We start from the raw sequence: 22,133 nt of genomic DNA, 5'->3' as shown, positions 1-22,133 counted from the left end.
GTTGCCCGTATTTGTCAGAGAAGATTACCCCTGCTATACCTGCAATTGGTGGGATCCTTTTCTTTTTCGTGATGGGGACCCTGCTGCGCACTAGTTTCAGTGACCCTGGTGTCCTCCCCCGCGCAACACCAGATGAGGCAGCAGATCTAGAGAGACAAATAGGTAACACTGAAGGTCTGTTGTCTCTTCCTTTCCTCCCGAGGGTGCATGTGCTGTGGGAAGGCAGTGTGCTGCTCTGCTCCTGGCAGGAGTTACTCCTACCTCGCCACAGTGATTGCTCTGCAGCTGTAATGTCTGCTGACGTTGCAGTGATTCCTGTGGAAAGATGATTGATCAGTTCTTCACCAAGAAAGTAAACAAAACCCTGGCCTTTTACAGTGATAGTTATTACTGTAAATATTTCTCAGCAAGTGTGGTAGAAATCTCTCTGTGGTACATAAGAATTTTTTTAAGTGTTTTTGACAAGAAAGCTGATATTGCAGAAGATCGACAATTGTGCATTTTTAAAACAGTGTATTCTCAGAATTTAACTGTTAACTGAATTTAATTGTTATTTATACTGCAAAAGAGTCAGAAAAGTCTCTGTGTTAAGATATGGTAAAAATGTCACCTTTTTTTGAGTAAAGCCAGCATAATTAAATTAGAGAGCTAGATTTTAACCATTCTCGCTTAGCAAGAGCATTGTTAACTAAATTCTGTAAGTGGTACTTCTACAGGTACAAATATGCTCAAAAGCTAAAATTTGCCACCTGGATAAGAGAACACAGGATGAGTTTGCAGAGCTGCTTCATAAATAGTGGGTTTGTGAGCTTAGTAAGCTACTTAACCTTACTAAATGCTATTATATCTGCTTTGATATGATAATCAGTGGAAGTTCCATTTTTTTGAAGCAGTTTCAGAGAAATGCTCACTTACGTAATTGAAAAGGCAGGTAACAGGTCTGTGCAAGCACAAGAGAAATATTTGCAGCATCCTTGATGTTTAATACCATAGTGCAGTCCTAGGCTTATTACGATAGAAGTATTAAAACGTTTGCTATTTATCTGAATATGGAAAAGTATAATGAAGCATTCATTTAGCACCTTTTTGTAACCAGTGTTATGGTTTACTTTTACTGATCTCCTTCAAGAAGTTCTTTGCTTAGAATAAGTGCACCTTTAGTGCAAAACACAGGTGCAGATTCCTGTTCAAGGAATTGCTTATTTGCCCTGTGTTCATAGAAACATTGATCTATGTCAGGAAATAAATTATTTCAAATAAGCAACTCACAACAATAATTTTATGTTGTCATCTGTCAGAGTTTTGGCGAAATACAAAACTAAAAATACAAATTGAATATACTAGAGGGGACGGTCAAAATGTTCCTGTGTGCAGCAATTTCAGAACTTGTGTTTACAAATTATAATTCTTTTTATATGCTATTGCATACTTGTTCACAGGTTGAGGCTGCTGAGCTGATCAAAGCCATGGTCTTTTCTTCAGCAGTAGGAAAGGCAGTACTCTTCCAAGGAGGGCCAGTGGAATATTGAAGCGAGGAATTGCAGTAGCAGCAAATGTGGAGTCCCCAAGCATGAGGGCTTATGGCAAGTGTAATAGAGGAACAAGCTAGGTAGCTATAGGAAATCATTCTGCCCTAAAATTGTGATTCTGGATTCAACAATGGAAGTGGAAAGAAACATTTTTGTACTGTTACAGTATGGGTTTTTTATGTGCCCATATCCTAGTGGAGTGGTATCTGTGCAGCAGGAAAAGCTGAATGGCTCCTGCAGTTGAAAAGAAGACTGGATTCTCTAAAACTGTCATGCAGGCTGGATTGCCTTGTAACTTGCTGTACCTTTCAACTTGAAGTGCCTTCTAAAGATAGGGTGCAAGGTTAACAGTAATTTATTTTAGACAAGGAGGTTCTTCAGATAAGTCACCTAAAATTAACACCTTTACCAAATAGTTTCTTTGCTAAAATGTGTTAATGTAACCTGTCCTATCTGTAGCTTTTACTTTATTGAAATCGTTCTTAGATATTTGAGTCTTAACCTGCCCTACTGGTCTCTCTGGGAAGCAGCCTACCAGAAATTATTACAGATGCACTGAGAAACAGTTGTGTCCCAAGACATGGAACTGTGATTTAAGAATGCTATTTTGAAGTTCTCTTGAAATGTATAAAATTTTTTACTTTAGAAAGCATAGAATAGGATGAGCTGATTAGGAAGAATGGTTCTCAATATAAGACCTTTTAAAGAAGCTGACAGTACTTTGTCCTTCCAGGTGACTTTCTGGGAATAGCATGGTTGTATTACAAAAAATGTTTCTACCTAGGCTATCAGCCTTCTTCAGGTGAAGAATGGGGGACTAACAGAGCTGTGATGCTGCTATTTCCACCCCCTGTGTGCTGGAATGGAAAGCAGTTATTTCTTGAGGATTTGCTGTGTTCATAGATAAACAAAAAGTAAAACGTATGGGAAAAAAATTGTCCAAAAAACAAAAGAAACTTCTGTTATTCAAAAATACTATATTTAATGCATAGCATCAAGCTATCCTCATACAGAGGAGGGTTGGGAAGTGTAGTAAGAGGCCATTTTGACTGTATTTGATTGTAGTCAAAAAGATACTAGTGCCAGCAGTGGAGATAGTTCCTAAAGGTCAGTATAAAAGGATGGCACAAGCATATTGGGAAAGGCAAAGGAAAATAAAGTCAGTTACAATCAGCAAGGAGCACTAGAGGACAACAGGACAGATTCTGTTAGAGGTGAGAGGAAGAAAGAAAAGCTGAAGGCATGCTGTGTAATTGGGAAATGAGAAATAGCAGAGGACAATCTGTAGGATTCAACACTGCTTTGATCTCAGAAGATAACTTGTATGCTTCTTGATAGCTGATAGAAAGAGAAGAAAGAAAGTAGTAGTAGTTTCAAAGTCTGCTAATCCACTACCCTGTGTCTTTATTGGTTTATCTAGTGTTCTGCTTTAATAGAAATCTGTCTATTCTATCACTAGAAACTGTTCTCTGTCTGGAAAGACATGGTGCATGATCAAATTATAAGAATTGTGACTGTCAAAGGGTTGGGGCTTGTGGCTATTTAAGTCTCAAAATAGCAACAAAGAATTTCAAGAGAAAATTGAGTGTAACCGATCTGATATCCTTCACTGAAAGAGTAACTGTCTTGGGGGGAAAGCAGAAGATCTGCTTAATTTTTCGCTCTAATTAGGTTCTTGATGATGTCTTGCATAGGATTCTTTCTATATAAGTTTAGGAAATAAGTTCTAGATGTAATTGCCACAAAGTCAGTAAGTACCTTTTCAAAAAGACACTCTAGCAGCAAATGCTAAGTGCTCAAATAGGGCCTTTCAGAGACTGATTGTGGGCTCATGAGGAATATGCTTAACTCTAAAGTTGGAGAAATTTGCAATCACTGGGTTTGATTTTTTTAAAATGTATTTTAAATAGTTTGAGCAACATTAGGGAAAAACCACAAAATGCATGAATACAAGTGGAAATCAAATACTAATGGAAAGGGGTCTAAGTGGTGAATAGTGCAGGAAGAGGAGACTTGAGTATTATTTCCAAACAGATTGGGTTTGCACTGTGATACGACAAAAAGGAGGAATTGTTTTTGGGGCATGTTAGAAGAAGAGTGGTTACATGAACCACAAGAAGTTCTGGGACATTACATGAACCAGAAGAAGTTCTGGGACATTCTGGGATACCCAGTGGTGATGAGGGCTCATTTCACTGTCTGGTTTTCTACAACATATATAAAAACTCAAGAGGAAGGCAGCTAAACAGAGAAGTCTGGAAAGCAGGACTTGTAAGAATATTTAACACATACATGTATTTGGCCTAAGAGAGAAGCAGCAAAAGTCTTAAAATACTCTAGTTTGCTGGGGTTTTCATATAACATAATAGAACAACAGCAACTAGATGTATGAGGCTTATATAATGTAAAAATCACTGAGGGTAACTTTATTTACTATAAAAGTGCTATAATTTCACTGAAATGCAGCAGCATTTTTTTTCTTTCTTTAAATGCAACATTAAATGTACTGATGTGGTATTTCTACTTCAGTTATAACTTCCATTAAAATCAAAGTAATTTTTCCAGGGGTACCCTAGCTGTAATTACATTATTGTCATGATGCATGTAAGCATGGCTTCTGCAATCACACACAATATTATACTGAGAGGGGCTTTTTCTTCTGTGGAAACACAAATACTAAGAGCAGCCTTATTTTGAAGCCGCTTTCCAGTACATGTCTTTCTTGGAGTTAAGTCAGTGTTAAGTCACTTCAAGTGGAAAAATTGTGAACTTCTGAATATGAAGGCTTAGAAGGATAATCCAATCTAGGAGAATGGGTTTTGTAAGCAAGAAAGCATTTGTCCAGTTGATATACACAAGTTTAACAATTCTTCCACAATATCAATCTTGTTTGCATTGGATAGGTGATGCAGATAATTGAAGAGATCGTCATGGTAATTTATCCTTCCAGCCTTAAAATGCTTTGGATTTTTCTTCAGGCTGTCATAAGTTATGTGTATCTTCCTCATTTAATCTGTACAATTAGCTCAGGCCAGTTCACAGGGCAGCTTCTGCTCTCTTGCTTTTGTGTTTTCCAAGCCCTGAACTCAACGTGTGAGCTACACTGGCACACTATCTCTGCAAATTGGCTGTCTAATTTATGCTGATGCTCAAGACCACATTTGAGACTCCTTCAGAATTCCTTGCCTATCTTTCATTTTGAAATGCACAATTGGATTTCATTATAGCCTTATAAAATTAAATCTGTGCCACAGCACAGGCGTTTCGTAGAACTGACCATGGCCTGAACAAATACATACCATTTGTGGTTTGCACATTTTGCTTTCTTTACAAAAGTGGGATACCAGCTTCCCAGACTTATAGTTGTACCTGGTACTTCACCCTTAAACAACATTCTTAAAATAAACATAGTGAAATTACTTTGTGTGTCAGGTAAGTCTTAGAAAGCTCTTCCTGTCTATGCTTCTTTCCCTCAGCAAATCACTAAATATTACATTTCTTTCTGGGAGTGAGCATACTATTCGCATGAAATTGTAGGCTTCAAGGAGATCATGAAACTCTACTTTTAAGAAAATAATACATTATTGCAGAAAAATCTAAGGCAGCAAGTGCTTAAAGTCAGGAGCAATATGTGTTCTGTATCTCTTGATGGCTATCAGATGAAAAACTGTGAAGAATGTAGTTAGCAGCTGCTGGTTTCATTCTAAACCAGGTTGCCAGTATTGTTTTGAGTAGTATTGTCCCTGAGATTACTGTGTTGAAACAAGAGCATTTTATTAAAGTTCTCTTCACTCCAATAAGTAAATTATTCTTTTGTCTTGTACCCCACTGTTGTTAAACAGGTACCTTAAATTTGAACAGTTAAACACATAGGAAGACATTTCTTAGAGATTTGCATTGTTGGCTGGCTTTGTTTTGTTTTGGTTAGAATTTTTTTCTATTATTTTTAAGATTCTTTTCATTACCTTTTCATTTAGTCCTCAGGAAACATTAGATTTGTTTTAGTTTACTGACTTCTCAAATAATTTTGTTTGAAGATTGAAATTGTGTCCTTTTGAAGTTGTCAACAAATGTTGCATGCTATGGTTATGAAGCCTGTATAGAGACAATGTAGGGCTGCCTTCTAGAGGCTGTTTGTCTCAAGTTCTTAGGAACATTGGTCAAAAAATCCAACTCTTGATTGAGCAGGAGAGTCCTACTGATATGTATCCAAACTTGCAGCTTCTGCCTTTCATCAGCATCACTTATTTGTTTGTAGCATAATAAATTGAGAAATCTAGGTGGAGTTTGTTGTCCCATTAGAAGGTTGCTAGGTTGTGCTCCATTAAATACTTGGAGTATCTTTCTTAGAGCAGTTCAGGTTTCCTGGTCCTGTAAGGACATGAATTGCATGCATGGGGTTTTTGTAATTATCGTAATAAAAATGCTGGAGCCCCATCTAGTGCATGAACAGTTAACCCTTCCAGAGAAGTTCCAAAATGTGTCAGAACAGAAAGGATGGATGGCAATCCCATTAGTGGGTAAATTTTAGCCTTTTTTTGAAAGAACTTGCATTACTATATCAGTAATAGGTTGGATGAGTGAAAAGTAGCTGTGATCAAACACAGTTTATTTTGGGGAAGGTGGTTCCATAAAGGTTAATCTTTCTGTTCCTCAAAGAGATCTCATATATTGAAGATTTAACTGTGTTAGACCCCAAGTATGAGCAGTTGAATTGAAGGCAAACTACAGTCTGAAAATTCACAGTGAAACCAGGACATATTTAGCACGTTTAGGTTAGATAAATTGTATTAAATCCAAGCACATTTGACCTTGCTCTGCGGCTTGTTTCCAGGAAAAAGCTGTTAGTAAACAGAAAGACTGGAACATTCAGGTTTGATTATGCAATTTAGGATTTTGAGAAAAATTCTCAGTCCCTGGAAAATCAGCAAGAGTGTTTATACTTATTTCATTTGCATGAGCTTTCACCCTTGGATTTCAAGATTAATTTGCCCTGGAGAGCTAGGATTTGCTGTCTCTGTGAACTTCCCTGTAAATGTTTGGGGGGAAATCCTCTTAAAAGACTGGTGTAAATAAAATGGGCTGGACAGTAGTCTCACTTCTCCACCAGAGAAGACAGAAGTTGCCTTTGAGATTCTGCCGTAGCCCATCTAAAATTATTGTGCTGCACTTTATGAGCTTCTTGAAAGGAGGGGAAATACTGAGTTTAGTCAATGTGCCTTTTACAAAATAAATGTTTATCTAGGAAAAAGAGCATTTTCCCTGTAAACAATTCCCCTTGACTGGTTCAAGTAATTTTCTTTCAATTATTATGTACATACTCCAGAATAATAAGATTTTATAAAAGAAAAAAATCTGAAATATTACTGTTATGTTAGGAAATTCAATACATCTGTATTTCTAGCATACAAAGCTACACCTAGATGAAATTCAGGCTTTAGTAGTATTTTTTTATAATTATGCACCTAAATTTTGAGTATCAAATGAAAATATTTGGGTTTTTTATGAACATGCCATGCCAGCATGTGTTAAATGCTTTATTCAATAAAATAAATTTGTAGGGCTAATGACCTATATTTATGTTCACAGTTTAAGTCTTGTCTTGACCAAAATATGGTCAGAAATGGGTCTCACATTGTGTTTTGTAATGCCCAAAGATTTCTAGAAGGACTGTGACTATTACAAGCCGATTGGTTATAATGTCACCAGAAGCTTTCTTAATGTAATATGAATTAGAAAAAATTCTTCCCCGTCTTCTGGATTTAGGTAACATCCATGTGTCTCTAAAGCTTTAAATAATAGAAGCACAGTTGTGCTGTGTCTTCCAAAGAACATCTTTTCAGCTTATACACTGGTAGCGTTACTTAATCAGAAATATTTGTCAAGTAGTATTGGCCTTGAGGTCAAAATCAGTATAACTGAGATTTATGGGAACCACACAATAATCCATGCTTCCATGTGCAGGTTGTAGGACCTGGCCAAGCATCACAAGCACATTGCAGGAGTTGTTTTGTATGCAACACAAGTGAATGTCTTTACCTCATCAGTCTGTAGGAGGCTGCTTCTATGCTGCTCATTTTTAGTATTCTCCACTTCATTCTCATAATGGATGTTTAGGAGCTTTATGCCTAGATGGAATCTCAGCTATTGCTCCCTTCATTTCATCCTCTTCTCCATTAGAGTTTTCTGAAGTGTGGTTATTTTAATGGTCAAGTTTACAGTGGTGTCTCACAAAGACTTTTATTTATTGATGCGTATTTATGGATCATGTTTATGTGTGAGCACTTTGCAGATGAGAGCTCCTTAAATTGGATTTGCTGCCCAATCAGCATGTTGTATAATTGCACCTTTGTTAGCACAGCTGTGCTATTGCCAGTTTGGATGCCTTGCTAGGTGGAAGACTTTCTTGTTGCCCTTTTGGAAAATACATAATTTGTAGGCTGTGTAATTGGCAGAAATCGAAAATGTGGGTGATATTTCTAAATATTTTGAGCTCAAATAAAGTCATAGATCTTTTAATAACAAGCCACACATGAAAGCGGGACAACTTAAGATGCAGTTGTTCAAGTGACTTGACTGTGACTTTGAAATCTATTTTCATTCATATATTGGAAAAATATTTTATTTTACTTTCCTATTGTCTTAGCTGATCTGTTTTCCAAGTGTAATAAATTTAGGGGTTTCTTTTCCACTTCTCTGGTTTGATTTGATTGTGATTATACAAGAACAGATGCCTGTTAGAAAAAGGCACCATTTTTACATGTTGAAGTTTCAGAGTAAAGCTCACCTTGGGCAAAATTGAACTTTATTAGCCTAATCAGTCCTTTAGATGCTGTAAAAATTATTGATAATATCCTAAAATAAAATAAAGGGAAGCTTAGAAACAAAACCCAAAACTCTATTACTTGTATCAAACAAGGTAGTTGGACACCGGTTTTGTGCAACAAACGTCAAGCTGTGTAGAAGTAACACTGAGAGTTGGGTGTTCAGACTTCTAAACAGCAAAAGCTGTAAGATACTTTTGTGAATGTGCTCTGTTGTATCACAGCTTGCAAGAGATCTCAACATTCACCAGGCTCAGATGACAGAGCTGCTGTTGCTTAAGTAAATGTGCAGATTCTCTTCTAGACTGTAGAATTCCTGCACCATTTCTAGGGAGAGTTTTTGTTGTTACAGGAACTCTGAAAAAATTAGGAAGATTCTAAAGGTAACTTCCAAGTTTTGCTGTCCTACACCAGTAGTTATAGTTGTCTTTAATATGTTATCTAAGAGCTATTAGGGGGTATGAAACTGTAAGAATTTTGGGATCAAGGTCATTGTCAGCATTTGGGAATTGGGTTTGGATGGTTTCTCTGATTCAGATTGATTGGCTTTGAATGCTATTTGTAATGAAATGTCTCTTTGCTGCTTATTACTCAAGAATTAGATGGAGAAAAATTGTTTCTTTTAAATGTCTAAATACAAATTTGAAATTTGCTATAGATTGCCATCGAGGACAGTTTTCTGCATGCATCATCACTCATGTGCAACATTTCATGTCTTGTATTTTCATGCTTAGATATAGCAAATGGCTGCAGTTCAGGAGGATATCGACCCCCTCCCAGAACAAAAGAAGTGATCATCAATGGACAGACAGTGAAACTAAAATATTGTTTTACTTGCAAGATTTTCCGCCCACCTCGTGCCTCACATTGCAGCCTTTGTGATAACTGCGTAGGTGAGTAAAAGAAAGATGCAGCATATGTTCTGTTGAGTAGCTTATATCTTGTAATGAATACTTTCCATAGGAGATAGAAAAAAACCAGTTAGTGACAAGATTAGTCATGAGGTGACTTGCTCTATTCATCTTCCTTTCCTACAAGATCTGTTAAATGTTAAGAATTTTAGAGGAGATAGAAAAGGAGACTTGGCCTAACAGATGTTGCTAGTCTAAGAAGACTTTCCTAACCTGCCCTAATGACAAAGAACACACCCAACCTGAATAAGGCCACGTATAATGTTTGATGACCTTTCCAAGCTTTTTGGGAGTCTCAGAATTGCTTTTTTTCACCAAACTAAATTGAGGGCAAGGAGCTTCTTCTCCAGTTCATTAGTAACTAACTGTAAGGCATGGTTCAAATGGTTAGGGCTGTGTGACCAAAATACACCCTGTAGGTGATTCTTACCTTTGAGCAGTTTTATGACTGGATGTACTTATGTCAGAATCCATAAGAAATTACTGGGCAAACATGCTCTTTTGAGACTAAGTACATGTTGTCAGGACCCAAGCATATTTTATAATTATGGGGTTGGTTTTTTTCTCTCTGAATATCTTGTCCTTTTTCATTACTGTTTTCTATGGAGGTTAGAAAAGGTGATTAAGATATGCTTGGATTTAAAAGCAAACAAAAAAAGCCCTACCAATCAAATCTGAGTGGTTTCCAGTTAATTAGATCACATTTGCAGTTTAGTGCAGTTGATTAGCACACTGTTGAGTCTGGATCTTATGCATTCAAGAAAATAATGTAGAAAGATGTCTCCAGCTGAGATGTAATTGCAGCATTCAGCAGTGATATTTTTAGATATAAAGCAGACATTGGAAGAATTAGAGTTTTATGTTTAGATGATACTGGCTTAGGGAATGCACTTACATCAGACTGAAAAGCTTATTAGCCTTTTGGCCCTATAGAATTGATTGGTATCTGTAGGTGGTTCCTTCAATAAATAAATTTTTCTGATGTTGTAAAATTTTGTAAGTGTTGCGAAAGCTATTGAGCTTGCTTTTATTGAGCAAGTAGGGATGTTTATGAAATGCAGTTGTTACATTTTTTAGAAAAATATTTTAACAAATGTGTAACTTTAATACTAAAGTGTTGTGATACTGCTCAGCAAACTGGATAATATGTAAATACAGTTGTTGTCTAGTGTGATAAATAAAAGTTGAAAAGCTGTTGTCTTTACCAAGATAGCAAAAATAAGAGCAACTTCACCTGTACAACCTGAAGCCTATTTTAAAATAATGGTTTGTTTTGAAGGATTTTCCAATAGGTTATTCTGTAATCTGTGTCCTTTTCATACCACATCTGGAAAACCTATTCTGTAAAACATTAAAATAGTGATGGCAGGGAAACAACTTACACAGTCTTCTGATCATGTCTGTGATGAAAAAACAGATGTGAATTATTATGAATATTTATCAAAAGAGTGAGCAAATTACTTGTATAACTGAGATGTCTTTTCTGCTCGTAAGATAGGTATGATCACTGTAATTTCCTCTTGCACATTTTTAAATTTGGAGTTATTTGTTTTAAAGTAATTGAATGAATTTCCTGTGGTTTTTCTCCTCAGTGTTTATAACGGGAATTACAATAAATTGACTTTTTCAGAGTGCACTGTATAGTAGCTTTGTTTCCTGATTAGATACAGGTGTTGATCATGTAAATATTTGGGTGTACTGAATGCAAAAAGTGGGATCTACAAGCACCTGCAATTAATTTTCTATTAAAAATAGGTGTCAAGAAAATTGGATGGTCGTGTGTCTGTGGAAATGTAACAATCTGAGAGTGTACACTTAATCAGTGTGTTATGCAGTTTACCACCACTTCCAAGTTAGTATTGTCTATATGATGATGCTTTTATTTCAGTTCTGAATAAATCTTCTAATAGCAATGAGTATTCTTGTGCCACCATTTGTTAGTTCCTTACTGATTTAAAACCTATGCACAAGTAGTCCTACTTCACCTGCATATGGATATTTAAGTAATTTATGCTATTTAAACATAACATACGATATTTAAGCAGCTCACCACTAGTATGACCATGCATTCCTTTTTGCCACATAGTTTCCAAAGATTTTGCTGCAATTACAAACCAGCTACAGAGACTCAGGTACAGGAAGGGAGTCTGTCCTCAAACCAGCACTGCTCAGAAAAAACAGTGTGTTACTTTACCTAAAGATGTCTTATGATACTTGGCAAATGAATGCAGTGTGAAAGAGAGGTTCTTTCACTCTGAGTTTTCTATTAATGTTTTTATTGTGTAAGGAATCTATGGCAGCATTTAAAATATGGAAGTGCATACAAAAACTTACTCTTTATTTCTGTCTAATTGTTTAGTAAGCATACCTGTTACTTGACCTTGTTTGATTTTTGTTTCATCACTGTTTTTTATAAATGTCTGTGTGGTATTTGTAGATAAAAATAACAACAAATAGCTTAAAACAAGAAAAAGAAGAAAAGAGCTAATTTGAGTTCTAGCCATGGTAATAATTCAGACTCCTTTAACTCTACAGTATTTTCCTAGTAGTGTCTAGAAAAATCTCTAGTTTCATACAAATGTTGTTTGTTTCATTTATGTAATACCTTAAAAAATTTGGTTGAATAAGTGTTCCCTGAAGCAGATACCTTGGGTGTATTCCTGATTTGCTTTCTTTACTGCCTCTGTGAATGTCAGTTGGAAGCTAGCCCTTCAAGGGTTTTGTGTACCATTATGTTGCTCAAGAATTACAAATGAGTTAAACATAATATGCATCTGAAAACAAGAGATAAAGACTTCAGGATAAAAGTAAGCAAACCAGACATAAATTCTGAGCTCAAGGTAGTTATTGCTGTGTCTTGACAAGAGGTTTTGATGGCACTGGGTAATGCTAGAAAGAAGGCAGTGGTTGGACTTGCCTCTGAAATGAACTAATGGAGGCTCTTGAATTTATTTTTGGTCATTGGAACATCGACCATGTAATATCCTTTTGTTTTATTGGGTTTTAATAAATAATTTTTGTTTTGTTTAATTTGATTTCTATGATGAAAGCTGAACAAGAAGCCGGTGGCTATATCAAAACAATATGGGGAATTAATTTCCAAAGGACATGTAACACAGACAGTGTAAGACAGTGAGAATTACCAGTGTGTTCTGGGGACAAGCGTTTCCCTGCAGTTGCTCTAGATACCTCCATCTTCCTGGTTGAAGAACACCAGTTACTTCAAAAGCAGGCTGAGAGGTGACATTGTAACAGTTTGGATTGTCTGACACAGACAATGTTTCTGAGAACAATTTTTCAGGACTTTGTAGTCCTTTATTATCAATGTGTATGTCAGGACTTTGGTCTGCTTGGTTTTAATTCTATTCTGTAGCACTCTTTCTTCATTATCTCATTATTTCCTTTCTTGCCATCACTTCCTTTTCATGGCCTTTGCTTATTTCCTTCCTTACATTTCCTGCAGTGAATAGAGTACAATTTTCACTTCATTTTGAACCTGTAAAACCTTAGCTCCAGTTGTCTTGAAATTACCCTTTTGCTGAACAGTTAAAAGCAAAAATTTGGCTGCTGTGACCATTCTTTTCTTTTTTCTTCTCTTATGTATTTTCCCAGTTTTTACAGGTGAGAAATGGCTTGGACTCTTTTTGTTTGAGTGCCCCAAAAAGGTAGAACAAGAAGCTGCCAAATGGAGTACACACGAGCACTCTCAGAAGTGATGTATTATTTATGATTGTGCCATTTGTGAAATTAGATGTACTTTGGGAATTCAGGGAGCATGGCATGTGTGTCAGAGTTTCTAAATCCTAAGCCAATGGACTGCAAAATATGTCAGTCTCTTTAAGAAAGAAAATTGTATTATAGGTTACTTAGGAGAGCTTGTGGCTTATGCATTGGTCTGTGTATGAAAAAATGCAGAGATAATCAGAACATCTGACTGAGTAAATGATGTTGTAAACCTCAAGGTGTCAGAGTAAAAATTGAGGAGAGAAATTACCAGTTAAAAAAATTAGAAACCTAAGAAAATGAACACATAATTACATTCAGTGCAGTCACAATTTGCAGAATGGTTAAAAAACCCAAATTCCAATAAAAAACAGCAGAGAAAGTGTGTAAAAAAACGTGCTTTTCTGTAGAAAAGAGAAAAATTAATCCGTCAACTTTGTGGATGCTGTTGCTTGGTAAGGATAAAATCCCTTCCTCCACAGTTGGGTGTGTGTCAGGCACTTCTGGGGGTATGCCAAGGTGTATGTACTCAAATGGGTATGTAAAGAGAGATTGTGAAGCAATGAGGTCCTTCCTTCACTGTGCACTCTTTGTACCTCTCAAAGAGCAGCCATTCTAAACTGCTGCTGCCTTTGAAAATGTCACCATTAATGTACATGCAGCCAGAGGAGTTTGTAATTAGTAAATATTTATTATTGGTGGGTGCAGTGAAGTGATCTATGTGACAATACAGTTTAATTACTATGAGCTATCCTAGGGCAATGGCTGGATGTTTTCCTAGAAAATCAATTTCTATTTTTATTTTGAAAATTAAGCATGTTTATTTTCTTTTTGTGAATAGCAATAGTCTGCTAAAGTTGATTAGCATGCAAAAAGTTGTTATTGCAACTTACTTTCTTAAAACCCCACCCAAATAGCATAGCTATCTGGAACAGTTTAAACAGTCATGAAAGTGAAATACGTTAACAGCCCTTGCGTTTGTTTTTCTGATTGATTTTTGTTGTAGATACCCATGCACATTATTAACTTTGTTCATTGATAGAGGCCCATCTTTCCTGGTATCACATTGCTGTTTCAGTTTTTTCAGTTTACATCACCTGGTAGAGGTGAGTCCAGAATGTAGTTTGAAGTAAACTTTTGGTATTTCCCAACATGAGGGCCAGAAGATGCTTTCTTTCTGTTTGTTTTATGGGGTGTTTTCATTTGGAATCAGTGTATGAAAGTGCTGAAGCTTGGTGATTTAAAGGATCCATTGTGCATTGTCGATAACAGATGTTCTAAAATAACATCAGTGTGCCTATAAATGTAATTTGCAATTGATCTTTTGTTATTCACTGCTTTTTTCATTTGAATTTCTTAGATTTCATTCCACAAAAGTAGCAGCAAAGGTATTGTCAGGGGAATGACTGTCAGACAGGTGAATGGTGTGTTAATTAAATTGATCCAAGTATTTGATTGCTGTTGCCAGTTGATGGCAAATCCTATCAGTGTGGGTGGTTTTTGAAATATTATTTAAAAAATAATTTTCTTAATAGTGGTGATTTCAGTCGGTGAAACTGAACATCGGAGCTGAGGATAGTTGTTATGAATATGCTATGATTATTGGATATAATTTTTTTTGTTATGTTAAATTATCATATATTTTGAACTTACTGCAAAGGACTTAATGTAATGATTATATTTGCTTTTGTGCCTGTGTGCATCACTTTCAGCAGTTGGGATTGGCCTGCTGTATCTTAGAAGAAAATAAATTCTTTTGTAATAAAACGTATTTCTTATATGGATTTCTAAAAACCTCATTTGTTTTCCTAAACATTTCAAGAGCAATCAAATTCTGAAGGCACTATTTGTTGTACAAAATGTCAAGCCAAGAAGCCTGAATGGATGTGATCATATCATGACATCACAGTCCTTCAAAAAGCTTTAATTGTCACCATTATAAATACATGCAAATGTGTCAGTCGCTACATAATTACTCAGTGTGAGTCCTTGACAATGAACACTGTAGTCCTGTGTTGTACTATTGCTACTATCAAAGTAATTTTGAGTAATCCTGACCCAGTTGGTTGAGTTGTCATGTGACTTCTTACTGATGCAGGATTTGCATAGTGGCCTCTTGACTCTTTCCAATCATGGGATACCATGTTTGCATGTTTTAAATAAAGATGGTAACATTCAGGGATACCTTAGGTTTGTGCCTTTGTCCTACAATCCTTTACTTGCGCAGGATGGAAAAATTACCAAGAGAATTCTAACTTTTGCTCACAGGAATCTCCTGTTAACATGACCTAGATATTTTTCCACCTGTCGACTTCTTGTCTTTGAGTCCTACCTTCACATTGAGCTTTAGAAAATGTGTGCTGGTGTGCAGTGATCCCGTTGAGCAAAGAAAAAAGGAAACAGTTAATAAATACTGCAAACTGAAGGGACAAGCTGGCCTACAAATGTTCCGTTTAAAAATGCTTTTGCGTTCCTTGTAAATTATTAGGCTTTCATTAAATGTTTTGAAAAGGGAAGGAAAGCATTTGGGTCATTTTGTGCACGGTTTCCTGGAGTGTAGTGAATGAAAAATGGAAGCAGAACATTTAAGTATTTAGGAGTCTACATGCTGTGCTGTGGAAAAGTACAGATTTGACTCTTTGGTTCTGAGCAGCAAGGAGCGTGCTTTGGTGTGGCTCCTGAAGGAAATGCTGCATGTGTAAGGCCATTGCTCAGTAAAATGGGAAATGTTCTCAGTTTGGTTTTTATTTGAGATATCCAACAGTTAATGTTTCTTATTCAAGTTTTAAATATAAATGTTTCAGGGAAGGTAAAAAATGGGAGATGTATGAAATAGAGTGTTTTTCTGTCACCCAGTTAGCATAGATTATTAGGTGAGTGTTCATCAGACCACTTGGGTGAGTGTTAATGAGAACACTGAGTCCTGCTGACAGCTTGCTGCTTCCAAAGGGATTTGAATGTCCTCCTCTTTATTTCTTCCTTATTTCCATGATTCTCTTGTTTGTGCCTATTCACAGACCGTTTGGTAACACAGCCATTGGTAAATCAGTTTTTCCCACTCATCAGTGAGTAAAATAATTCGGTTTTTTCTTTCCTGGTAGTCCAGGGAACTGACTTGATTCATCATCAGCTTAGAAGGAAGAAAGTGGGATGAAGTGTCAGGAAAGGCAGCATTTGACCATCTCTTTCACCGCTACTATGGTTTTGGATTGGCTCAGTTATCTTGTGAAGCCTTGTCCTTTGGATTGAGTTATGGGGGTGGTGGCTAACCTCAGAAGTTATTATTTAAATTCAAAGATGCTGATCACTTGGGAAAGAGTAGTGAAATACTCTTTGTTAATGTTACTGACAGTAAACAGTTACAGAAATTTCAGTTCCTGAAATCTCTTACCTCTTTGGTTTTCTGTGACTTGTACAGCAGCATTTATAGTCTGTTTACTCATCTCCTCTTTTAACTGATGCTTTACCTTATAAACTCTTCACACATTTTTTCAGTCTTTTTAAAATTTTCTTCAGGTTTTGATCTCAGACCCTGAAAATGTAATCAAAACTGGATTTCTCCTGCAGTTGTGATAAGTGTTAACCTGTAGTAAGGTTGGTGTCACAGCTAGGCTGAATTAACACTTAGCTGCTTCTGAAGGTGTTATTTTATTCCTTCTCTGGCAGTGTGTTCTCAGTGCTTCACTTGGGCCCACTTTGGTGTTTTTCTGATGAGGCGATCTGAGGAGATAGGCAAAAGAAGGCCATGGTTTTAGGTTCATCTGGCTCTGTCAACCTGCTCCCTGCAGGGTAAAATGAGCACCACGCTTGGCCTAAGAATGGAGAGCCATGAACATACAGGCAAAAAACTTCACAGAGCTGCTGAAATGGTAGAAACTGGGCCATCTGTTCTATCACTTGTTCTTGATTAGGTAGATGCAAGATACAGCTGTAACATCAAGAAGGCAAATATCTTGCTGCTTTTGTTTGAACTGGGGTGTAGGAGGATGATATATCACAATGTTTCTACCCATAGAGTGCTTCAGCTTTCTTCTTCCCTCATTATGAGTTCTAATATGCTTATACTAACAAGAGTTTATATTACCAATGTTTTAATTGTCTGTTTGCCTGAAATATTTTTACATTGACCTTGCCACAAATGTCTGTTTGAATACAGTAGTATGTTAACTAACCAGAACTGTATTCATGACCTCTTAACAGTCTGTTCTTCACAAGAAATTGCATTTCTATTTGCTCTGCATTTAAAGTTCATGAGGGCTGGAATTCCAGTTTTTCTCAGCATCAGTAGTTTTCATTTCTCAATGAAGTTGTCTTAATTTTGCTGCCAACTTTGTCCAAGTAGAGATGTCAGAGCTTCCTTTACAAAATCATTGGTTGTTCAGTTGTCAGGCATCTGGAATGCTGGAGGTGAACCTTAAGACACTGTGTTACTTCTTCATTAATACTTACTATTAGGTTGTGTGTTCTTCTAAGGAAGAAGAAACAGCTCCAGATTTAATAGATTTTATATTTCTTAACAGCATTAGAAGTTTCTGCTTAGCATTTGCCTCTTCATTTTGCCAGGGTTGGCAATTTTTTCCTGCATTAATAACTAAGCAGAGCAGCTCACAAGCTGTAAGACTGTTATCTTTAAATTGCATTTACATATTTGTGTTCTGCTGAGTAGAATGTCTTGCCTTTTAATATACTGTTTTGTGGCACATGTCACATGCCTTTCTATTTTCTGACTGAGAAAAAGAGACCAAATTTATTTATCATAAGATTCATGTAAACCTTTTAATATGCCTCTTTTTTCATTAGAGTTGATTCCAGTTTAATACTGTAGTAGTGGTTTTTGCATCCAGCCTTTTTGGTCCATTCCTCTTTTGTAAATATCTTAGGTAGTTACTTAACTTCACAATAATTAGTAAGGTATTTATTGAGATAGCAGAGCTTTTCAGTTCACCAGGAAAGTTTGAAGACGGAAATTCAGGAAGAGTGACAAATAGGTTAAAAACCCCAAGTCAGTCCTCGGTAAGGAGTGTGTGTATGTATAGGAACAGGAGTTTATAGATGGAGGGGTTGTGGTTTTTCTCTACATTTATCTGAATCCATCAAATAGATGTCTGCATATATCTAAATGTTATTTCATGGCTAGAAACAGCTTTATGTCTGTCTCTATTTTATAATTCATTTCCCTACTGTGTCAGCATAGAGGAGAATGAATCCATGTACATGGAATTCATCTTCCAAGACACATAATGTATTTTTTTAGCAGTAGGTTACAAAAATACCCTAGGATTCTGCTTTTTAAAATGGCTCTGTTGCTGTGTTTCTTCGTGGTGTTGTTTGCTTGTGAATTGTATGTATGAATGAATTTAAATGAAGTAGAGTGTTTATCAGAATATGAGGGCTCATTCAGAAGTACAGGTTTAAAGAGAAGTGCTTTTAAAATGCAATATCAATTTATTTTGGGAATACAACTGTAATGCACTGAGAAAAGGTAGTATCACCTACCAAGAGTGTTTAGTACTTGGCATTCTTAGCAGTAGTCCCTCAATCACAGTATTATGAAGCCTTATCCTAAGAAAGTTCCGTAACTTCACCTTGAATAGCCCTGTTGGAATTTGAAACAGATTTATGGCAGAAACATGTGGTCCAAACAGCTGTCACACAAAACCATTTTTTAAAAAGCCCCTGAAAGTCTGGTAGACTCAGAAATCTGTTGTGCATGTTGTTTTGACTTTTTTAAAATGAAGATAATACTAAATATATCCTTCAAGAAAAACCTCTAATCTAGGCCTTTAACATAAATCCACAACTAAAATAAGCTGATATACTTGGTCAAATGTGCCTTTCTAACACAGGGCTTAAAGGACTTTGTATTTATAGCTTGCCTTTCCTGTGGAATTGCAAATAGTTTGATAGTACGTTGGTGGAGGCATAAAAATCACAGAAAACAAACCAGGATTTGGACAAGGATCAGAGAGTGAAAGAAAGAGTCAGCATGAATGCATCTGTCTTATGGTTTTGGATTTGATTAAAAAAACCTTAAATTTTGTCAGCGTAATCTCTCCAAAGTAAAGTTAGGAAATGCAAGTTTGTTTCCTGGCAATAGGTCTGTTTCATTACCCAGCATACTGGACGTGCAGGGTGGCTCCAGGCTGCCTGGGGAGAAGCAGAGTAAGCCATTTCCTCTGCTGCTTTCCAGCGCTGAGGCATTTCCCCCATGTTGGGGATACTTGTTTCTGATCCACCCTGGCCTCTTCCTATCTCATGAATGAGTTCTCTCAGGGAGGTAAAGATAAAGGTTTAGTAAGAAGGAGACAGAGTCTATAGTGCAAAGGGCACCAGAGCATGCAGATGATCAGTTTTTATATGATGTATGTAAATTTTAACATTTGAAAAATGTTTGATGAGAAAGATTCTGCTATTTTTAATGATCTTGTATGACAGCATCAACTCCAAGTGGAAAAATAGATGGTCTAGAATGAAGAATATTTTGAATGAAGCAATAAAAGGAAGTGGGAAGGTGTAAATATTTCATGCTCCAAATGGATGGATGATATGATAGTAGGCATAAGTCAGAGGTGTGATCATGACAGATGTAAAGGAAAGAACCTCAGAAATTCCAATTTTGAGTAGTAGATGCACCAAAGGAAAAAAACCACCTTGTTTTGAAAAACATCAAATACAACTGAGTTGCTAATGCACCACGTGACAGTGGATAAATACATGCTTGCTGGTCTGACTGCACAATTTGTCACAATAAGGCTGTTAGTTTAACAGGAACTCACCTCAGCCATGCTTTAATTTCTTTAAAAACTGTAAGGTTTCATTGAAGTACTCCTTTTTTTTTTCTATTTTTTGTTCCTTTCTAAATAAGAACTTCTCTGTGGCTACTTTGCAAATGCCAGATTAATCATGAGTTTTAATGTAGTATTCAGAGAGCATTTTTTTGAATAAACAACATTTTATTAATTGTTTTCCATTTTTTTTTCTTCTGCCTCTCATTTCAGAACGGTTTGATCACCACTGTCCCTGGGTAGGCAACTGTGTGGGGAAAAGAAACTACAGATTTTTTTATATGTTTATTTTATCTCTGTCCTTTCTGACAGTCTTTATATTTGCATTCGTTATCACCCACGTCATCCTTCGTAAGTATGCTGGTGAAATCAGATTACGTATGTAGCCATTTGCTTGAGTTTTTTAAGTTAATATTTTGATCATTCAGGGTTTATTTATTTATTTATTTATTTGTTTATTTGCCTTTTCTCTGAAGCCTCACAATCCCCAGTGAGTCCCATTCTGGTCTATAGTAGGCACTGCTCGTAGTAGTCATTGGCCTGGCACTGGCTTTACCTTAATGCAGTCTTAATTTTTTAAATTTTTTTTCCATTTTATGGATGATTAATTGGAAAAGCATCACATATACTGTATGTTTAAGTATACAGGTAGTATCATTTACCTAAAGAACTTCTGTGTGCTTTTTTAACTGTAAGCATGGGTCATTTGCCATCCAGACAAAGAGGTAAATTACTAGAAAATAGATTGGAGCTATATTTTTTGTAGTTTGCTGTTTAGTTTATACCATTCTCAACCCTATTTTTAACCCATTATTTTCATTTGCATAGACATTCTGAGAATAACCAATTCATAATAGAGTGAATCACAAATATTAATGAGTTTGAGACTGATTTTTATTTGTATTCTGGGTTGTGTTTGAGGTCAAAACTCTTTTGGGTACTGTCTTTTGTTTCCATACCCCTAACTAATTTTGCTAGCTCCTATACAATGATGATGCTGACATTTATGGTGACAGGTTGCTTGACTTGTCTTTAAACACCTTTTGTATGTTGGGTTTTTAACCCATTATCGCTAGAAGAGTGTTCTGTATTTTTCACTTATTATATAGGATATTGCCTCAAAGAGTGTTTCTTTAACCATTTTGGAACTGTAATCTGTTCATTCCTTTGTATTCTGTATTGCAACAGAAACCTGATAGAAATAATAATTTCAGTATATAACACATTTATAAAGCTATCTTGATAATGATAATATTCAGAGAATGTTTTACTGGAAAAAATATGTCAGATTGTGTTCAATTTCTGAAGTTGTTTGCAGCATGCAGGGAAAAGTTGTGTTTTAAAGAGCAGAATTCCTGCTCGTACTCATTCTTTGCAAAACTATGATGCAAGCACTGAGGGGCCCTTCTATAGCTCAGAAATCTAGTTCATAGGCTAGAACTGGGATATGTGATTTTGAGGGAGTCTGAATGAACAACTTGTTTACACTACCAGATACAGCATTTGTAATACCAGGTGAAAAAAGCAGAGATAAGATGTATATATTGTTTTAAAAAGGAAAATTATTGGAAAAGAACACTTGCCATTAATACTTAAGTGGTTATTATTTATCTAGGCATAGATGAATATATGCATGCACACCTTTTACATTTAAGAAGAAAGACACATGGGTTTTTATGCAGTCTTTGCTAGTGTTCAATAGTTGACAACATTCCTAGTCTGACAATGTAAAGCTGTTTTTGACACTAACCTACCTTCATTTCAAGAGGACTTCAGTGCTTTTTCATTTGTTTTCAGTATACAAGTTATCAATATAATGTCAGTATTTCATGTTATATATGTTAGGTAGGTCTATCTAGTGGTTTTAAATTTACAGAGTCCAAACCTAACTCTTGAGTATGATTTGGACAAAGAGCAGAGTAATTAATTGTGCCTCTGTGTGGTTGAGAAGCACTTGAGCATTGTGTAGGTGTTACAGATTATGTATAGTAAATGTTAAATGCTGAATTGCCTGTCAGCTGCAAAATATTCTTGCCATGGAGGTTCATCTACCTAGAATGAGACAAGAAGAAGCTCTTAAGAATCCTTAAGCTCTAAAGATTGGGCAGTTCTCAAAGGCAATGGGAGCAGGTATACTTGTGATTAGTTCCTTGATGTTTAATTGATATACTGGAGCTTCAAGCCCAGCATTCAAATTTGTCTGCTATAGTCTTGACAGTGTCCAAATAAGAGTTCTTTACAAATAAGGTTTTCTTATCACTCCACTCTCTTTGTGCCTACCATACCTCTAGACGTCTTCCTGTCTACCTTTCTAATAATTACCACTCACCAATTTGTGTTCTAGTTTGTAGCTCTTCAGTT

At 36.1% G+C, this 22,133-nt stretch overlaps 1 protein-coding gene across 5 annotated transcripts in view; it reads left to right on the top strand.

Moving 5' to 3' along the window:
* Positions 1–22,133, top strand: part of ZDHHC14 (zinc finger DHHC-type containing 14) — a 94,995-nt gene that overhangs the window by 54,370 nt on the left and 18,492 nt on the right. For 3 of the 5 annotated variants that reach the window (XM_030944371.1, XM_030944373.1, XM_030944370.1), the window contains 3 exons: positions 2–174; positions 9,088–9,246; positions 19,986–20,123. In XM_030944371.1, the coding sequence (XP_030800231.1) occupies positions 2–174; positions 9,088–9,246; positions 19,986–20,123 (470 nt within the window). The remainder of the gene's footprint in view (position 1; positions 175–9,087; positions 9,247–19,985; positions 20,124–22,133) is intronic. The other 2 variants (XM_030944374.1, XM_030944372.1) reach the window with 1 other exon arrangement.

Source organism: Camarhynchus parvulus, chromosome 3 (genome assembly GCF_901933205.1).
Source record: "Camarhynchus parvulus chromosome 3, STF_HiC, whole genome shotgun sequence".
Classification (NCBI taxonomy): Eukaryota; Metazoa; Chordata; class Aves; order Passeriformes; family Thraupidae; genus Camarhynchus; species Camarhynchus parvulus.
The sequence above is the reverse complement of the archived record's forward strand: the minus strand, read 5'-3'. Positions and strand labels throughout refer to the sequence as shown.